Source organism: Orcinus orca, chromosome 14, assembly GCF_937001465.1.
Source record: "Orcinus orca chromosome 14, mOrcOrc1.1, whole genome shotgun sequence".
In the NCBI taxonomy this organism is placed as follows: Eukaryota; Metazoa; Chordata; class Mammalia; order Artiodactyla; family Delphinidae; genus Orcinus; species Orcinus orca.
The window spans coordinates 42,153,720-42,174,190 of record NC_064572.1 but is presented as its reverse complement, the minus strand read 5'-3'; the positions used below and the strand labels follow the sequence as shown (position 1 = coordinate 42,174,190).

At 40.7% G+C, this 20,471-nt stretch overlaps 1 protein-coding gene across 1 annotated transcript in view; it reads right to left on the bottom strand.

Annotated features, from left to right (window-relative positions):
- Window positions 1-17,578: 17,578 nt before the first annotated feature.
- LDB3 (LIM domain binding 3) overlaps window positions 17,579-20,471 on the bottom strand; it is a 58,401-nt gene continuing 55,508 nt past the window's right edge. Inside the window, exon 15 of the mRNA XM_033433939.2 lies at window positions 17,579-20,369. Within this exon, the coding sequence (XP_033289830.1) occupies window positions 20,280-20,369 (90 nt within the window). The 3' untranslated portion in view covers window positions 17,579-20,279. The remainder of the gene's footprint in view (window positions 20,370-20,471) is intronic.

Sequence of the window (20,471 nt, the reverse complement as noted above, 5' to 3'; positions counted from 1 at the left end):
TGAGGTGCTCGGCGCCCCACTGCCGGGGAGGACGGCTGGCAGCCGGCAAGGGGGCGCCGGGCTGCCGTAGGGGAGGGGGGGTTCTCCTCCGCGCGGCCCCGTCGGCCCCTCCTCACCGAGATGCCCCATTGCCGCTGTGGCGGGGCTGGCCAGTGTCCGGAAGCCGTGTCGAGCAGACGCAGTGCTCGCGCCGTACACGACTGAGCGCCGTGGAACGGCGCGGACATCGTAGCCCCTTGCTGCGCGCTGGCCGGGCCCCCCGGCACTGCCAGTGTTCCGGGGTTCCTTCGTGTGGACCCCTCACCCCGACAAACTCTAACTCAACAAAAATTCTGACACGTGAGGGCAGGTCAGCGCTTGCGGAATAAGCCTAATCGCTGAGAATTCACACGCCACGGCGGGGAACTGCCCGATCGTGGTAGTAGTGGTTGCGACAAAGAAAAGAATAATGTAGCCACAGTACAACCATTATTCACCCACAGCTCCCCGGCTTCTCTTTCTGGGCTCTTTGCCAGCGTGCCGAGGCGCAGGTAGGGAGGTGGAGGTGGACAGGCTCCGAGTGAGCTGCAGGGGAAAGGAGCATTTCCGCGTCGGTCCTGGAGCTCCGAGGCCTGGCCCGCCCGCGGACCCTGTGATGGAGCCCGTGAATTCCAAAGGCATAAGATGAGCGGCGTTAACCCAACAGAACTGAAGTCAGCGGACTATAAATATTGCTCCCTTCTCTACCTTTGGCTCACTCCAGGGACCTCGGGTACACTCCGGAGTCTCATTCCCTCCATTTGGAAAACATAAATAATTGTCACTACCTCTTTTCTTCCATTTGTCCTCATTCTTTGGAAAATGCCGTTAAAAGTATTCAATGTCCTGGATGTGAAGAAAGAGTCTAGGTCCCTTTTTAACAACCAAATGTGACCTTGATCTCTTTGGTAAGTCTTTCAACGAATGTATGGTGTTAAGTCTCTTTACAAAAGATACTCCTTTTTAAAGTTACCTTTATAAAATCACTTTTTAAACTGTGGGTAAAAAGAGGCAAGGAAAAGAATGTGCCAGGCCCTGATGTTTGTGTTTTACACACATTCTCCCTTGAGAGACATTTAGATTCCAGGCCTTTAGATTCCATTTATATCTTCTTTAAATAGCTAAATTCCCTTACATTCTTGTTTAATGGGTTTTTTTGGTCCATCTTTTATTCTGTCCCCCTTTTATACATCCACCTTTGCCCTTAATTCCTCAGATACCTTCCATAATTCCAAGTTATTTTTCAATTCTATTTATTCTTGAATTTTTTTCCTGAACTCTATACCTGTCAGGTTTGAGAGTCATGGATCTTGCTATGCAGGATGAATGTATGTTACATGAGTTTCCCTGCATCTCCTAAAATTTGTCACTTTTTCAGGTTTTCTACATAGGACACTGCTTTGATATCAAGGGAAAGGGTGGACCTTTTGCTTGAGGAGATTCAGACTGATCGACTAAAGAACTCATTGATGTAAGCTGAGCAATGTGTCATGGCAGATAAAACTATGAGAAGTGTGTTAATATACCCTCTAGAGCCTAGTTCAATTTTCAGACATATGAATCAGTCTATAAAATAGACAACCTCAGGTTGGCAGTTTAGTACATCAAGTTTCCGAAATGTACAAATCTGTGTTGCCTAGGTTGTGTTATATGCCACTGTAGAAATAAAAGCAAAACTGAAGCATAAAATTTTAAGTCATGACATCTTTGCTTCTCTACAAAAGGATCTCCTTTTCAAGTTTTCGGAAATTTTACTAGACATCCTTTTGCTCTCCTTGGATAAGGCCCACCTTAGTGCCCAGGCTGAAATCCTTAGCTTTATCACAGCAGGCAACCTACCTACTGACAACTGAGCAGGGCATGGTGTTTTCTTTGGTTCCTGGCACATGTATGCATGCTGGCCTGTTTCTCTGGTTTGCCTGCCCACTAAATGAACAAGAGCAGCCAGGAAGCCCAAGGAGACATCTGGACACGTATAGTCTGGCCCCCAAACTCAAAGGCAACACCTCAAGGTCCAAATTCAACATTCTCTAATGTGATGGTTTTCCTTTAAGTAGCTTAATAGAATGCTCTGGAAATGGGCCTTTTTTCTCTGCATAGTCTGTTTGAGGTACAGGTCTCAAGAGTGGTAGTTGCATGCCCAAATCACATAGCATTAGTTTGGAATGCAAAATCACCTTTCTCCTACAGTTCTCAGGACCTCAGGGACATTTTCCCTGATCACCTGTCTTAAATTAGCACCTCAACACAGCCAATTTTATTTTCTTTATGCCACTTTTTACTATATGAATTTACCTTGTTCATTTAGTTATTTGTTTATGGTCTGAGTTTCTCTGACCCTCTAGAATGTAAACTCCGTGAGAGCAAAGACTTTGTCAATCTTGTTCTCAACTGTTTCCTCAGAGCCTAGTTCCTGGCACATATCTAGTGCTCAATATTTGTTAAATGAATGAGTGAGATAAGGATAGAATTTCCTGTAAGCATTTCTGAACCTTGTCATCAAGACCCAGGTTTTTATTTATTTATTTATTTATTTATTTATTTTCTATTTTCTTTTAGCCGTGCCACGTGGCTTGCAGGATCCTAGTTCCCCGACCAGGGATCAAACCCGGGTCCCCTGCAGTGGATGCGTGGAGCCTTAACCATTGGACTGCCAGGAAATCCCAAGACCAAGTTTTAGAGGGTGGCTTGGACTATGTTGAAAAGGTGAGGATGGTTCAGGGAAGCTATGGGTTATACCATCTTCAGTGAAAAGGAGACATCTGCTTTCAGGGAAGGCATTAGTTCGATAGATTCATCCAAGTTAATCCATCCAAAGTCATTTTCCTGCTGTAAAGACTTTATGAGGCAAAGGCAGCACTAAGTCATCGTGGGTATGGAGATAAATTAGAGTCCACTAAGGAGGGAATAGTGAAGGGATGCCCTTGACACAGTGATGCTTTAGGTTGGTTTCAAACCCAATATTAATGGACAAGAGTGCTGTGAAGAGTAGAGGAAACAGCTACATTTTTCAGCATGGACACTACTACATCATTTTATTGGTTAATAATACCTTGTCATGGTTTAGAAGGACCAAGCCAAAACAGAAATTGTGTTTGAGAAAAAAAGATGGTTATATATAAATATAACTCAGTGCACAAGATAGAGAAAAGTTTAAAGATCTGAATTTGTTTTTTCTTTGTAATGGTATAATACTTGATTCCCCATTCTATTTTCACTTATAGATAACTTGCTCCTTTTCCCATTTCCATTTTCACTTCTCCTTGTTTCAAAGGACTTGTTTCCTATGATTAAAAGATGGTTTAGTGAGGCTCTTGCTACAAAGTAGTCACCACTTGGTTCTGCCTAGTCCATGGTCTCTGTAGACCTCTCCCTACTATCGGTACACCTTTTACCATAGAGCCCAATCCTCTCCTGGCCCTGTGACAGGAAGACTTCCCAGAGCTCCCGTCCCAAGCCCAGGACTCAGCCTCCTGCTGCTTCTGCTACCTACTTGGGGAGCCCTAACCTTGGCCCCCTTCTAAGCACTGACTTATAGCCCTTTACTTGCTCTTGAAGCCATGGCCTTTTAGCCTGTGTGGAACTTGATTTTCTCTGCTTGTTTTCTGGACTTTGCTCTCTGGAGTCTGCCCCAGCCCTATAACACAGACTCTTCTGTGCACTGATAGCAATGCTTGTTTGCCTTCAGCTTTTTTCCTAGATTCTCTGAGTCTGTATTATATCCATCTATCAGGCCTCCTTTCCCCCGTTACCTCAAGTTGGACATCCTGATGCCTGCTGCTCTCCTGGACTACCACCTGTTGTTTGCTTACTGCTCTCTGGCTATCAGGTACTGCCTAGAGGGCTGGAGTTCCTCCCACCCAACACCTGGAGCTGGGGCCTCCCTACCCCAGCTCCACTCAGCCCTCGGTAAATCTGTCCTTCCCTGTCCTGTAGCAGTTCACCTCCCTGCCTTTCTCTGTCCTGAGAGCAGTGGGTTTATAACCTATTACACTTTATCTTTTAACCGGATATAAATAAAGACAGAAAGTATATGTGTGTGTGTATATATATATATATATATAAACATATATATAGTTGGTTTTTGTCTGGTTAAAAGATGAAGTGTAATAAGTGCTTGTAATATGTGTATATGTGTATGTGTATATATGTATATATATGTATATTTATATTACACGTATGTACATGTATAACCCATATCTGACTGTCCTTACTACTCCTAAACACTGATTCTACTCAAGAATTCCTTTGGAGAAATAAATAAATAAATAAAAAGAATTCCTTTGGCACTAGTAGTCCAGAAATCCCAGCATCTGGAGCTGAGTAAGATTACCTTGTGAATGATCAGTCAAAGAAAGACAAGGTGTCATGATAAAGATTCAAGCTGAGATAACTGAGGAGATAACAATCCTGGATCGGGAATGCTATGTCATTAACAGCCGTACTGTATCAACTGTACATGCTGTACCTGGTTATCCAAATGTATTCCTTGGTGTAGTGTGGTGCTACCAATGTGCATAGGCATACTAGTTTATCCACCACATATGTTGGGGTACCTGTCCCTGTGTGGGACACAAAATTCTAGGGGACAGAAACTGTCTTTTTCTCACTCCATTGTTTCCCTAGGATCTAGCACGCTGCCTGGCACACCAGTAGGTGTTCAATAAATACTGAATGAATGAATGACTAAGTGTACTAGGCATTATAGTAGACTCCTGTCCCCTAAAAGCTTAAAATGTAGTAAGATAAGATGTGTACATAATTCCTTTATTCGATGTTTGTTTCTGAGGCAGGATTTATTGCCCTTAAAATAGCTGCTAATTCATTTTGTTCTCTACTGATAGTTTGCCCTCACTCATTTCTTCTATTTTTATCAACAAAGGCAGGGTTGGTTTCTTGGCTTTTGTTTTTAATATTTTTGAGGCTTAGTGTTAAAGCGCTTACCTTGAGGGAATGAGAGTCTAAGAAATGCTGTAATGATAGCACAGAACTATCACTGACTATCATTTTTTTTTTTTTTTTTTTGCCACGCCATGAGGCTTCATACCAGGGATCAAACCTGAGACCATGGCAGTGAAAGCCCAGAATCCTAACCACTAGGCCACCAGGGAGCTCCCTATCACTGACTTTAAATTTACCAACTCTTCAACAAACAGTGCTTGAGTTCTGAAGTTCCATGTGCTCTTTAAAAAACAACTTCCTCAGTTCTCTCATGGGGAAACATAATCAGATATCCAATCAGTAATCAGTAGCTGTCAGTGTTTCTTTTAAAATGTAGGTTTTACATTTGGTTTGCTACCCACCTTAAAATCTGTCTTCCTCACTGTATACCTGAATTATACCAGCTCTCCTAATTGGTCATTCCCTCTTTCAACCGATCTTGCTGAGTTTTTCCAGATTTCACTTAATGAAATGCCACTGTCATCGAAATCTGAGAACCACTGCTGTATGGCAGTGTTCTGTTAGACTGGTCACTCCACTTCCTGCAGAATGGGCCACATTCATTCTCCTTTTAATGCCATTCCCCTGCCTGCAATGCCCAAGTACCACCTCTTGCAGGAAGTCATCTTTCACGGCTCCATCCTAAACCCCTTAGGCTTTTCTCTCTATGGTCTATATCACTGATGTTTTTGCATAGTTTAGCTGTTCCTATGTCTTTCTCCCAAATATGATTTCATACCTTTATTCACTTACATATGAATAGGGGCTATCTAGCCTCCCAGCCTGGGGAAGGACAGTGTAGAGAGTATCAAAATACACAAGGTATCAAAATAGCAGCCCCAGGCTGGAGCCTACCATTGTAGTAGTCAAAATTCTTGCCTCTTAGTTTTCAAGGTCCAATTGGAGGTGGAGGGGTGGTCACATACTTTTCAATGCATCTGCTGTGCTGCTCTGTCCCTCAAGGTCAAAGAGGGTACTCCTGTTCCTCCTTCCTTTCTACCCTCCCCTGCCCCGATGGTTAGCACAGTTGCTGTAGTCACTGCACTGAGCACCTCCGGCGGCTACGTTGCAAGACTCCAAGGGGAGCCATCCTGCTTTTTGTGAAAGATGCTCCCTGGAGTTGTGCGGTGCACGACTTGCACCTGGCCCCACTGAACACCATGAAAGAGCCACTCCAATTGCAGGCAGGGAGCCTAGTCCCTAGCTTGCTTAAAGAACCAGCTTTTTAAAATTATTATTAACATTATATATCTATATGTAACATTATATATTACGTAGATATAGATATAACACTGTATTTTATTATATAACATTATATACCTTTCAGGGCATTTGGGGGAAATGAAAGTGGCAAGATGAATACTTTTTGGAATTAAGTCAATTAGAATCTCATATAAGATGTGTAATTAATCAAAATGTTCATTTATTTGATCAATGTAAATGCTCAATAACAAAACTTATTCTGTTGTTATACTTGCAATAATGCATCATGCTAATCAAATTTTATATATATACCATATTTCATCAAAACTAAGATACCATTAATTATAAGGGCTGTTATTTTATGTACAACTAGGAAAGAAAAGCACTGCCAATTAAACTATGTTACATCATTAATTGTAAGACATCTTAATTTCAGAGGTGATACAATGTCAAAAAATGTGCATCTAAGAATTGATGAAATACAGTGTGTGTTAATGCATCTAAAAGGCAAAACAACACCATGCAGTCCAGTAGTTTGAAACGTTAGGTTTCTGGGTTTTTGACGTGTAACTTATTTGTTTATTATGCATGATCCTCGAATAGCCACACTATGAATGTTAACCACAAGAGCAGAGACAATACAGTTCAACTGCATATAGACACGTAAAACAAAAGTGAATAACTTATGATTCAGTCACACAAAGTTTAGAAGAAATACTAGCATCAAGTCACAAGCTTGGATTACATTACAAATAAAAAATTAACTTTTTGACATCTGCTTATACTGAAAACGTGCAATGACAAGAGAAATGGACATGTTTTTATCTTTGGAAAAAGTCAAACTAAACAATCAGAAAAATCTCAGCGGTGCAGTAGAATGACTTTACATTTATCCTGGAAGCTGAACAATAGTGCTTGCTGCTTATGGGGCCATCAGGAAAAGCCAGCTGTGGATTTCTTTCTAGTACAATTAATTGCTTCCGTTGTATATAAAATCGAAAGAATTGGGTGCTTTAGTGCGGAAAAAGGATATCCTGCTACACTGCTCCTATTTCCTCACAAAAGCTATTATTGAGCCTTTTGCCATTAATTCACATGCATTGGATTATCCTGTGATGAAAGACCAAGTGGCTTTTCATTTTTATAGTCTCTTATCTCCTATTTATTTGGCACCTCTCTGGAGATACCCGCTCTTCTCCCAAGACTGGTTAATTGCTAGGATGTCAGAAGGTAGCTAATGACTGACTTCCTTTTCTGAGACTAATTGTGAGCCCATCTCTGTACGTTTTCTTGGAGTGGCCTTTCTCACTGCTGAGAGAGATTCCGAGTTCTGTTATTACTTGAAATGACAGAGGCATTTTCAGTGCCAGCTTTCAATCCCTGCCCACCGTTTACTCTGAGACCAGCAAGTGACTCTTTTATAAATCCTCTGTATAGACCTGCACTGTCCAGTATGCAATAGCCACTTGCCATGTGTGGCTATGTAAATTCTGAATCAGTTAAAATGAAATTAAAATTTTAAATTCAGTTTCTCAGTCTCAGCCCACTAAGAGCTCAACAGCCACATGAGGTTAGTGGCTACCATATGGGAAGAGTGCAGTGATAGAACATGTCCATTTTCACAGAAGGTTCTATTGGACAGTGTTGCTATAAACTGACCTGCTCTGTTCAGGCCTCCTGAACAGTATCTGAGCCCATCTTCTGAATTGATATTTCTGTGCTCACCATTCAAGACAAGTGGTAGAAAGGCTACTTTCAGGATCATCTCTACAGTTTGTTACTTGACAAGTTTCTCTGAACATGTAGAGCACCAGAAATAGGGGGGTTGCTGTTCAACAGGTATAAGGTTACAGTTATGTAAGATGCGTTCTTACCACAATAAAATAAATAGATATATATGTATATTTCTTAACGGTAGAAAACTGACCAAAATGTTAATAGTGTTTGTGGCATCTCCAGGTAGTGGGACCATGATTACTTTTTTCTTCTTCCTATTTATATGTGTTTTGGGGGGGTTTTATTCAATAAGCACATATTCCTTTCTTAATTAGTAAAAATCACATTTAAGATACTTAAACCCATTCATTTTTTTTGTCACCAGTTTCAAACTAAGGTGGTTTTATCCAGCCCCTGCCTTTAAAGAGAGGAAGTAGTCATTTTGAGCAACTGTTTCTTTAAAAATTAAACTCAGCCAACAGCTTTTAGTTGCGAGATCTGTATTCCCTTCTATCCTAGCATGAAAAGCATCAGAGAACCTGTCCTAGAATCCTGCCAAATAGAATCACAGAACATCCATCTGGAAGAGATGGTTCACGATCACTAGCAATTGTCTCACCCAGGCATTTCTTGGGCATTTTGCCAGGATCCATGCATTTCTAGACTATAGTTCAGAGTCTCAGAATCAAGGCCCAACAGGTTAAGGAGGCTCATGGAGCTGAGGAGAGCTCTATTTTTACCACCGAAAAGAGAACCATAAAAAAGAAATCCTTGTTTCCTAAAAGTTCAGGCATGATCATACAGGTTTAATTAGGAACAGCAAGCTGTTTACAGAAAATTATAAACTGTATAAAGCAGACCTCAGTGAACACTCCCAAAGGATGTCCCATGAACCCTTACTTCTCCAAGTCCAGATTCAGCAGATCTGGCTTGGTGAGGTAGGGTGCCGCAATGCCAGCCAAAGGAGTATCCCAAAAGTCCCCTTCCAGAACTTTCCATGACCAAAGGAGAGGGTCAAGAGATCATGGAAAGCCTCTGTTTTTCTTTCCTTTTGTCCTTAAAACTTGAAGCCAATCCACAATTTCCTTGACTGCTACTGCACCCGCCAAGTAGAGAGACACTTCAGATACAAGCTAAGCAACATTAACTGGTGGGAAGAACACCAACTCTGGAGTCAAAATTCTGGCTGAACTTCCTAATTTTTGACCTTGGGCAGTTTGTCACCCTCTCTGAATCCCAGTTTCTTCATCTATAAAATGAGGATAAATAATACCAATCTAATGAGGCAGATGTGAGAATTAACTGAGAGTATTTGGAAAACTGTTGGCACAGAATCCACACTCAATTAATTTCACTTACCTTTCCTTTTCGTTCTAGGAAGTGATTGGTCCATTGGTGTTCTATTGAAGGGGAAGGAAAACAAACTGTAAAACTCTTAATGAGCCTTACTTCAAACACAGCCCAGTGCAGTTCAGTAATTAGTATATGAGTTTTGCTTCAGCTTGGGGTGGGCTCCAGTTCTTCGTTCCAGCCCTGGCTCAGGAATTTCCTTCTCTAGAAAGCCTTCGCTGCCCACTCCCAAGCTGATTAAGTGTCCCTCCCGAGTAGTCCCGTGGCACCCCAAGCTTGTTTCTGTCCTATCATTTACCTTGCATTCTACTTCTCAAACCAGGGTACCCAGCATTGGGCATGGAGTGTGGGATGTTATAAGGCATCTTCTCCACAGCATCAATTTTATCTAATAATAAATAAAACAAAGGGCATATATATATATATATTTTTTAAAGGCAAAATATTAGATTACATAAGAAATTTCAGGGAATTCCCTGGTGGTCCAGTGGTTAGGACTCTGTGCTTCCACTGCAAGGGGCACAGGTTGATCCCTGGTTGGGGAACAAAGATCCCGCAAGCTGTGCAGTGCGGCCAAAAAAAAAAAAAAAAAAAATTCACAATTGTAGAGGGTTCCTAGAAGACATATGTTCATTGTCCTTTGCTTTTAGGTCTGCTTTTTAGAGAAGTTGGAGAAACATTTATTTCCATATGATAGTGAAATCACACGGTAACTAGTCTGTTTCTTCCAGCAGACCGTGAGCTCTGTTAGGGCAGGGATTGTGCCTTATTTGCCTCTGAATCACAAAATTTAGCTACTTAGCATGAGGCCTGGCTCAGAGTAGAGGCTCCATGCAAGTTTATGGAGCTGAACCCAACTCTCTGTCTTCCTCCAGTACTTTGGGGAAACTATAGTATTTCCACCAAGGAGAGGAACTTTGAAATTGTTTAACTGACAGGACTTCACATCGAGTGCCTGTTAGATCACAATCTTAGCTGTACTTTTGGGAAAGGTATTAAACTATCTGACCTTTGTCTTCCCAACCTGGTAGGGTTGTGAAGACTCAATGAGAAAAGATTCACAAAGTGAATTGCGCTTGGCACATAGAAGGTGCACGGAAAAAAGCTTCTTTACTTTTCTCTAAAGTCACATTCTAGTCATTAATCTACAAGCTAAGAGATGATTCTGGTCATTTCAGTCATTCCAAGCAACCTAAAATGGACATGGTACCCACGGCTCAAGTCTCAGCCACTGCCTGGAGCTTCTTCTGCAGCACCCATCCTAAACCTCCAACCTAATATTACCATACCATCCAACGGCTTCCTTACTGTCTTGGTGACCTTCCCATTACACCTGGACTTATAAGATAGAGATAATTCAACTAGAAGGTGGAGAAAGATAACCACCTGTTAGGAGTGTGAGCTGCAGAGTCAGGACCCATTTCAAGTCTTGCTTCACTCAGTAATCTGATTTGTTCTCCCATCTCTGAGGCATGTCTTGATCCTGGTTCTGGAGACAGAACCTGGTCCTGGACAAATGTTGCCAATCCCTAACTTAGAGCATGAGCCAGGGAATCGGGATCCCCAAATGGCTGTGTCCTTCGTTCTGTTGGCCTGGGTCTGGAGTATATTTACTGGGAAACTAATGAAGCTTAAGTTTCAGGGTCCCGCACTTTCAAAGGCCCCTCTTTATGCTGAGAGTTCCTTGAAATGTTCTAGGTTGAGAGGGGAAGTCAGGTTGCAATCGGAGCATTCCTATGTAAGCTTTTCTGATAAGTTTGCCTAAGAGATTTCAGAAGAAAGACACAGAGAGCCATGATTCCAGGAATTTGTTGTGATTCTTTCTTGTCATTCTAAATAAATACTCAGTTTTGTAGTTAATTTTGTGTTTGAAATTTTATATTCTTTTTCTTAAAGATGGCTCCACAAAACCTGTGCCTACCTTTCTCCAGTATCTCCCTACCCTACAGCTCACCAGAAAGTCACAAGTATGAGAGGAGGGTCCGCAGGGGTCTCTGTAGTGATGACTCCATGCGAGGTAGACTCACCCTCACTACCTGCGTTCCATCTTCTCCTACAGGCACATGCTGGGCACCTTGTACCAACTTCCTTCCACAAATGCTAGGACCCTTTAGCATTCCCAAGTACTTCATTAGAAGTAAAAGAGAAAACCTCTGTTAGCTGACTTCTCCCCTGAATCTAAAAACTATTTTGAAATAGTCTCTTTATACCTATTTTTATGCATCAGTAGACTTTGAACTAGAGAGAGGTAAGGGGATAACTGACTTGCAAATGGAAAGGTAGTCTGTAAGAACTTTTGCTTTTTTTTTACATTAAAAATTTTTTTGAATTGAAGTATAGTTGATTTGCAGTGTTACAGGTGTAGAGCAAAGTGATTCAGTTATATGTATTTATATTCTTTTTCAGATTCTTTTCCATTATAGATTATTACAAGATATTGAATATAGTTCCCTGTACTATACAGTAGGTCCTTGAAGAATTTTCTTAATAAGATGTTTTGTTTTTTTTTAATAGAATTAGTTCATGAAAAAAGGAACACAGATCCCAGCTAAGCGATAACAAGGATGGCATCCTTTTGTCATTTCGGTTCTAAATCTCTCCAATCTAATGCCTAACTGTAGATGGAACCCTCATGATCATTATTACTCAGATAACCTTTAAAATATATTTTAGAGAGGTTTAAGTAGGATCAAACAGTGAAGTTCATAGTTTAAAAAATACACTGTTTTAAAAAGAAGGCAAATCTCAGAACAGTATATATGGTATGATTCCAATTAAGTAAACACAAAGTGTGTGTGCAGTTTGTGTGAGTGTATATACAAGAATAGGTCTGTGTTTCCCAGATTTCAGAAAACAACACTGTGCTGTATCCACACAGAACTAATGTTTCCCAGACTTTTTAGACAACTGCATAACACCGTTTTTTTTTTTCTTGGCCGTGCGTCGCGGCTTGCGGGATTTGAGGGATCTGCGGGATCTTAATTCCCCCACCAGGGATCAAACTTTGTCCCCCTGTAGTGGAAGTACAGAGTCCTAACCACTGGACTGCCAGGGAATTCCCTGCATACAACCTTTGCCCGTATTCATCCAGCACTGCTTAATGAACAGCTTTGACATTTTTTTTCAAAAGTCTTATAGGAAAAACAAAATGTATTCTTCTACCAAAAGTGAAGTCCTTCACTTACAGTCAAATATTTATTTCATCTCTTTGCAACTGGCAGGCATTAGAAGGCATCATCTGGCCTGCCTTACCACAGGCTCCAAGGACCTCTGTGCTCTCTCCCTCCTCTCCTGCTGCCCTCTCCTCACCTCTGCTCTCAAGCCCCGTGCCTTCACTGTGCCCAAACTGTAACCTGAAAGCCTCCACATTTCTCTTACCCTCCACTTCAAATTTTGGTGTGGTTGGTTCTTCTCAACATTCAGACCTCAGCCCAAATGTCACCTCCTCAGCAGGGTCTTCACTGACTGACCACCCGAGCAAAAGTAGCTTACTCCAGCCCCCAACACACCGCTCCGTAGCACTCACTAACTTACAGTGTATTCATTATATACTACTTGTTTATTGCTTGTCTCTTTCCTTTAGAGGGTAAGCTTTATGAAAGCAGGAACCTTGTCTGTATTGTCATCTTCTATCCCTACAACAAAGCCTAGCCATTTAGTGAGTGTTTGTGGAATGAAAAGTTATACTTCTGTAATGTTATTCAATGCTAAAAAGAAATGAGCTATCAAGCCATGGAAAAATAGGGAGGAGAATGAAATGTATATTGCTAAGTCAAAGAAGCCAATCTGAAAAGGCTACATACTGTAGGATTCCTACTATATGACATTTTGGAAAAGGAAAAACTATGGAGACAGTAAAAAGATCTGTGGTTGTCAGGGGTTAAGGTGGAGGGAGAGATGAGCAAGTGGAGCACAGTGAATTCTTAAGCAACTTTATATGATATTATAATGGTGGATACATGCCATAATACATTGGTTCAAATCTACAGAATGTGCAACTCCAAGAGTGAACCCTAATATAAACTACTGACTCTGAGTGATAAGATGTGTCCATGTAGGTTCACTGATTATAACAAATGCACCACTCTGGTGGGGGATGTTAATAATGCAGAAAGCCGTGCATGTGGGGGGCAGGGGGTATATGGGAAATCTGTTTACCTTCTGCTCAGTTTTGCTATGAACCTAAAACTGCTCTCAAAATAAAGTCTATTAAAAAAAAAATGGTATATTGCCCAAGCTGTTGATGGTTTAACTAAGTGTGTAAGTGGAACGTTGAGAAAGATTATTTGACATTAGGATTGTCCTGGGAAAGTCAGAGCTCAGGAAAGCCTAAACCAAAACTTTACGCAACGTTTCCCAAATTGGAGTTCCATACTCTGTTCTCAAATAAGTTAAACAGGTTTCTTTATCGAGGGACTCAGTACCCACACAGCTCCCATGTGTGCTGTGAATCTCTAGGGTGAATAGCATATGCAGCTATTTCCTAACATTTGATCCAGAACCCATTCTTCATGCCATGTTATCATTCACGAGCTTAAGTCCAGCTGAATGCCAGTGCCACTGGGCAGAGCCACTTTAAACAGTCAAAATATTTCTCCTCAGAACTAACCCCAAATAATTTAGTCATTTACCTAAATTATTAGATACATAATTTGGCTGATTCCATTCCATGAGAACAATGTTTTCTGTCTATTTTATTCACTATCACGTTCTTAGTGTCCAGAGCAGTGCCTGGCACACATTCAGTGTTCAATAAATATTTGTTGAAAGGATGAATGAATAAGCAAATGAATAAACATTTTTATTATTTAAGCTTCAGGTGTACAGCATGATGATTCAACATCTGTACACACTACAAAGTGATCAATATCACAAGTCTAGTTGCCATCCATCACCATACAGTTGACCCCCTTCACTCCTTTCACCCAGCCCCCCAATGCCCTTCCCCTCTGGTAACCACTTATCTGTTCTCTGTGTCTATGAGTTTATTTTCTTTGTTCATTTGTTTTTTATATTCCACATATGAGTGAAATCATATGGTATTTGTCTTTCTCTGTCTGACTTATTTCACTTAGCATATATCTTCAAGTTCCATCTACGCTGTTACAAATTGCAGGATTTCATTCTTTTTTACGGCTGAGAGTATTCCATTGTGTGTGTGTGTATATACAAACACGCACATATATATGTGCATATATATCACATCTTCTTTATCCATTCATCCATTGATGGACACTTGGGACACTTAGATTGTTTCTATATTTTGGCTATTATAAATAATGCTGCTCTGGCACTATTTACAATAGCCAAGGCACAGAAATAACCTAAATGTCCATTGACAAATGAATGGATAAAGAAGATACGGTATATATATATATATATATATATATACACACACACACACACACACACACAGTGGAATATTACTCAGCCATAGAAAAGAATGAAATAATGCCATCTTCAGCAATATGGATGGACCTACAGATTATCATACTAAGTGAAGTAAGTCAGAAAGAGAAAGACAAACACTGTATGATATCACTTATATGTGGAATCTAAAATGCAACACAAATGAACATATCTACGAAACAGACACAGACTCACAGATATAACGAACAGACTTGTGGTTGCCAAGGGGCGGGGAGGGAAGGATTGGGATTTTGGGATTAGCAGATGCAAACTATTGTGTATAGGATGGATAAAAAACAAGGTCCTACCGTATAGCATAGGGAACGATATTCAATATACTGTGATAAACCATAATGGAAAAGAATATGAAAAAGAACATATATCTATGTGTGTGTGTGTGTGTGTGTGTGTGTGTGTGTGTGTGTGTGTGTGTATAAAATAACTGAATCACTTTGCTATACACCAGAAACATAACATTGTAAATCAACTGCACTTCAATAAAATTTTTTTAAAAAGCTGCAGTAGGGGCTTCCCTGGTGGCACAGTGGTTAAGAATCTGCCTGCCAATGCAGGGGACACGGGTTCAATCCCTGGTCCAGGAAGATCCCACATACCGCGAAGCAACTAAGCCCGTGCGCCACAACTACTGAGCCTATGCTCTAGAGCCCACGAGCCACAACTACTGAGCCTACATGCCTAGAGCCCGTGCTCCACAACGAGAAGCCACCACAATGAGAAGCCCACGCACCGCAACAAAGAGGAGCTCCCCTCGCTGCAGCTAGAGAAAGCCCGCGAACAGTAACAAAGACGCAACGCAGTCAAAAATAAATTAAAAAAAAAAAAAGCTGCATAATGAAAAATAATGCTGCTGTGAACATAGGTGTGCATATATCTTTTTGGATTAGTTGTGTTCTTTGGATACATACCCAGAAGTAGAATAGCTGGTTCATATGGTGGTTCTATTTTTAATTTTTTGAGGAATCTCCATACTGTTTTCCACAGTGGCTGCACCAATTTACAGTCTTACCAATGGTGTACACGGGTTTCCTTTTTTCCACATTCTTGCCAGCATGTTATTTCCTGTCTTTCCCATGATGGCCATTCTCACAAGTGTGAGGTGATACCTCATTGTGGTTTTGAGTTGTATTTTCTTAATAATTAGTGATGAATGTCTTTTCATGTGTCTGTTGGCCAGCCGTATGTCTTCTTTGGAAAAATATCTATTCAGATCCTCTGCCCATTTTTAAAATGGGTTGTCTGGCTTCTTATTGTTGAGTTGTATGAGTTCTTTATGCATTTTGGATATTAACCCCTTATGGGACATACAATTTGCCAGGTATGGCCTTTATTATGTTGAGGTATCTTCCCTCTATACCTACTTTGCTGACAATTTTTCTTATAAATGGATGTTGAATTTTGTCAGATGCCTTTTCTGCATCTATTGAGAGGATCACATGATTTTTAGCCTTCCTTTTATCAATGGATTTATCATGTTGATTGATTTGTGGATGTTGTAACATCCTTGTATCCCTCAAATAAATCCCACTTGATTGTGGTGTATGATCCTTTTAATGTGTTGTTGGATTTGTTTTGCTAATATTTTGTTGAGGATTTTTGCATCTATGTTCATCAGAGATATTGGCCTATAGTTTTCTTTTTCTGTGGTGTCCTTGTCTAGTTTTGGTACCAGGGTAATGCTGGCTTTGTAAAGTATTGAACAAGCAATTTTTATTTGGTCCACAGTTCCTCGGTAAAGAGGGCAGAAATTTTGGTACCAGGTAATTATGCCAAATTCTGATTCACATGGCTCATACTTCTGGGATATTTGTGGAATATTTATTCTTGCTGCTGGTTTTCCCAATGTACTTCTTCTGAATGGACAAGTTGAAGGCATTAAGAAAATTAAGCAGGAGTGAGGAGTTCTGAGCCCACTCTATTGGTGATAATAACAAGGAACATTTGCATTGCAATTTTCTTCCAAAAGTTATTACATTTGGTTCTCAAAACAAAATGCAGGTGTTATTACCTTCATTTTCAGGTAGATATGCAGGCTTAGAGAGACTCTTCTGATATCATTCAGGTGGTATTAGATCAGCCTTGATCTAGGCTTGATAAGACACTGGTCTTATCATGTCAAAGTCTATGTTCATTTCATGGCACCTGGCTGCCTCCCTGCTGGTTGTGTATATGCCGGGAAGCCACTTCCCCTTTCTGGGCCTCGGTTCATACATCTGGAAAATGCCCAGGTGATCTCTTAGGTTCCAACTTTAAGTTCTGTGACAATTGAGCCTTTTTTTCTCCATCATCTCTGTGAAAAATTGCTATAGCTTTACAAAGTACTAAAATAAAAAGATTTTATTTCTCTTTGAAAATCTGATTCGGGTACTAAAAAATCAAATAAATTATGAAAAATATCCCTTTCTTTTAAAGTAATGCCTAGGAATAGAATACCTTGAAAAAGAATGAATTGGTTGTGTTAAACATAGTACCCTCCGAGGGGTCTTCATTATTTTAAAAAAATGCCGTGAGAGGATTTTACTCTAGCTTATTTCAAGACAAAAGATATGGAAGAAAATATAGCAACTTTTCTAGAAATCAAGTCATTTAGAACAGAAAAAAAAAAACAAACTGAACTATCTAAATAAATCTAAAGTAGCTAAATAAATAAATCTTTCCAAAGGAAAAGGCCAAGCCTGGTCTTCAGGTTATTATTTACTTGGTAAATTCATTTTGTATGCAAAACATTTGTATTATCCGCATATCCTTGTCTGTTTAAACAAGACGATTAAACTGCTGTTGGGCCACATAGCCAAAAGAGCAAGTGAGTTATATGTTTCTTCTCCTTAGGGCATTTTGTTTTGTCTCAAACTTTTATTTGCAGCCATATAGAAATAACCTACTTTTGGTTGTCACATGAAGAAACTTTACACAGAAAAATCTGTATTTGCACATCCGTTTTAGGGTTTTATTTTGCTAAAAAGAATTCACACAGGCCAAAAAAAAAAAAACATGCAAAATATTTTTGCGCACACTTCTAACACACTATATTCCACTTCTGAAATGTTAAAAATTTAAAAAAATATCCCGAAGCAAGAGTACTTCGGTTGAAAAGTTAACATTATAAAAGCTAGATTCCTAACACAAACACTGCAGACATAAGTCACTCAGTTGCAAAAAGTTAATGTTTATAAATGTTAAATAAATGTCAACAATGAGGAGACAAGAACTGTAGATCCAAAGTGTACTCCCCACCATGAACTATTAAAAATTGTGTTTGGTGTTGTAGGACATCCACGATGTTAACTTGAAATAGACACAACCTTAACCCAACGCTACGCCAAACTTACAAACATCGAGGGAACCATATTCAGAACTACCTCCTTTTCCTGCTACCTTTAAAATGTTTGTTGCCGTTGTTGTTGATTTTGTGTTTTGGTAAATAAAAGAGTCCCTCAGAATCTACACTAGCTCTGAAATGCAGAAAAAACGATTCAATAAATGACGATGACGAAGTTCTCCTTTGAGATTTTACTTTTCTTTTTCATGATCATACACGTTTTAACGGGCACACTTGTGTGTATGTGTGTGTAAAATCTTTTAAACGATATTTTTGGAAGCAACTCTAGGGAAATTTTTTCCCTTTCCTTGAGACCAGTCCCTGATAATTTAAAAGCTGTGGGGTTTTTTTTGTTATTTTTGTTTTTTAAGAGAAAACCTGCCTAGAGCCTTTCTGTACAGTCAGCAACCTCCTTGTTCCTGTGTATTTGAACTTTCCAAAAATAAAAGAATGCTTGTTTGCAACTCTTGAAAAATCTCCAGGCACTCCCTGCAGATTTTACCCTGCCTGGTGCTTTATATTGACTTTTTCCCTGCACCAGAAGTAAAGAAGGGTCCTGTGGTAGGAGCACGCTTATGTCCCTCCTGGTGCTCCCTGGGGGATGTTGGTGACTTCACCCTTGGGAAAAACACCTCGGGCCTTTTGTTAGAGACACATCTAGCTGCTTCCTTCTCCCTCAGGTAGAAAGGCAGTCCCCTGGAAGCCTCAGTTCTCAGAAGAAAAAGTATTCTAATGCATTCTCATAAAACATTTCAAACATGCAAAGAGAAAATCCAAAACAGGAGTGAGGAGAGAGTAGCAGTGATTTGGAAGAGAGCCTAAATATTGTGCTCAAGGGAGAAACATCCACTCAAACCACCTGGTTCAAGGCCATGTTCAATGAGCATAATAACAGCGCTTCCTAAAAGGGAAAGAGACTATACCACTTCCAACCTCAAAAACTAAGCTTCTCTCTTTATCACCAAACAGCTTTAAAATGCTTGCTTAACTCAAACTATCACTAATACTTTAAGGAAGTTTGAAGACCCAAGTCTATTTCAATAAATGCTTAAATAATTGCTAGATCAACTCAGCTCATACTTTTTCAAAACATTGGCCAAAATGGCAAACGTGTATATATCATATATCATCTTTCCCTTCCAGCAGTCAACACAATTGTATATAATCAGTGTACTGCGTTTAGAGGAAGATACGAGAAGGATGGAGCAGCTCTGAAGTGGGAGGTCCTGCCAGCTCGTGCGTTCTTACTGAGGTTGGCAGAAAGGAAGGTTCCTCTTCTCCACCCAGAGTTTGGGCATGTTCTCAGCCTCTTCTGCCATCCTGTTTCAGACACTGTCTCTCTCTTCTTTTCCACAGGTCACTAAGCCTGTTGGGGGGAGGGGTGCTGAGGAAGACTTCAGCAGTGAGCAGTCATAGTATTGGGAATGAAACACATGCACAAGACTAGACGTTCATGCTAATGAACCTTGTAAAGCCAAACAGAGGCCAAACACAGCCCAGAGTCGTTTTAAAATCTCCTCTCACAAACAGCAAAGCAAAACTGGAAAAACCCAATTCCACCTTCCCACCACAACTCAAAAAGAAGCTAAGCTTTCTGGGGACATTGGATGTTTCAGACTGAAAGAGGGTAGCTGAAGAGCCCTTCTTTCTTCAGCTGTCTGTGGTGTGAGCCCGACCCTTTCCTGAAGCCCTGTCGATTGCCCAGAGGCTCCCAGAAGACATCCCTCCGAGGTCTGGGCTCCCTTGAGAACGTTCAAGCCTGTGCAAGGTCTGAAGTCTGATGCGCAGAGGTAGCTCCATGACGCGAGTAATGGAATAACACTTCCTTTTTTGGTGAGGAAAGCCCAATCGGTCTTAGCTAACAAGCGCTCAGCTGTGGCTCTAAAAATACCCTGCAGCGAGGGCTGTTTGGCACTTCATTTTGTTTGCTGGAGGAGCTCTAAAGAACTCCGCAGAATGCTTCAGATTCTCCATGACTGCTCTGAGCTCTGTCCCTGCTCTGGTGACCTCAGGGAAGTGTATCGCGTGGGGAAAGTTACTTTTTCTTTTTCACTTTTGAGTTCTTGGAACTCTGTCCTCAGTGTCTGGAGTACAATTCCAGTCTTGGATTAATTACTAGCTTGGTTCAGGAATCTTCATTTGGCTTCTAGTCTGAACTATGCAAATACACAATCTGTGTGCAGAAGAAAGGACTAAAATTATACTTCAAAAGGGCTCAGTCACTTCCTGTCTTCTCCCTTTTCCCCCCCAAAAAGAAACATCAGCCTCCTTGAATCCTTCGTTGCCAGCAGACACCCTGGGCTCCCTACACGTTGATGGCGTGTGCATGCTTCTTGCACAAGGGTTTGTCCTTCTTGGAGTAGAATGGCTGCCCCTCCAGGTTCACGTGGCAGACCTGGGACAGAGAACAGATAGGCATGAGACAGCCCATGAGGCAGGGGGACACAAACAAAAGATTTCAGCCACCCCTTTAAGACAAAGTGCTGTCACAGGCAGA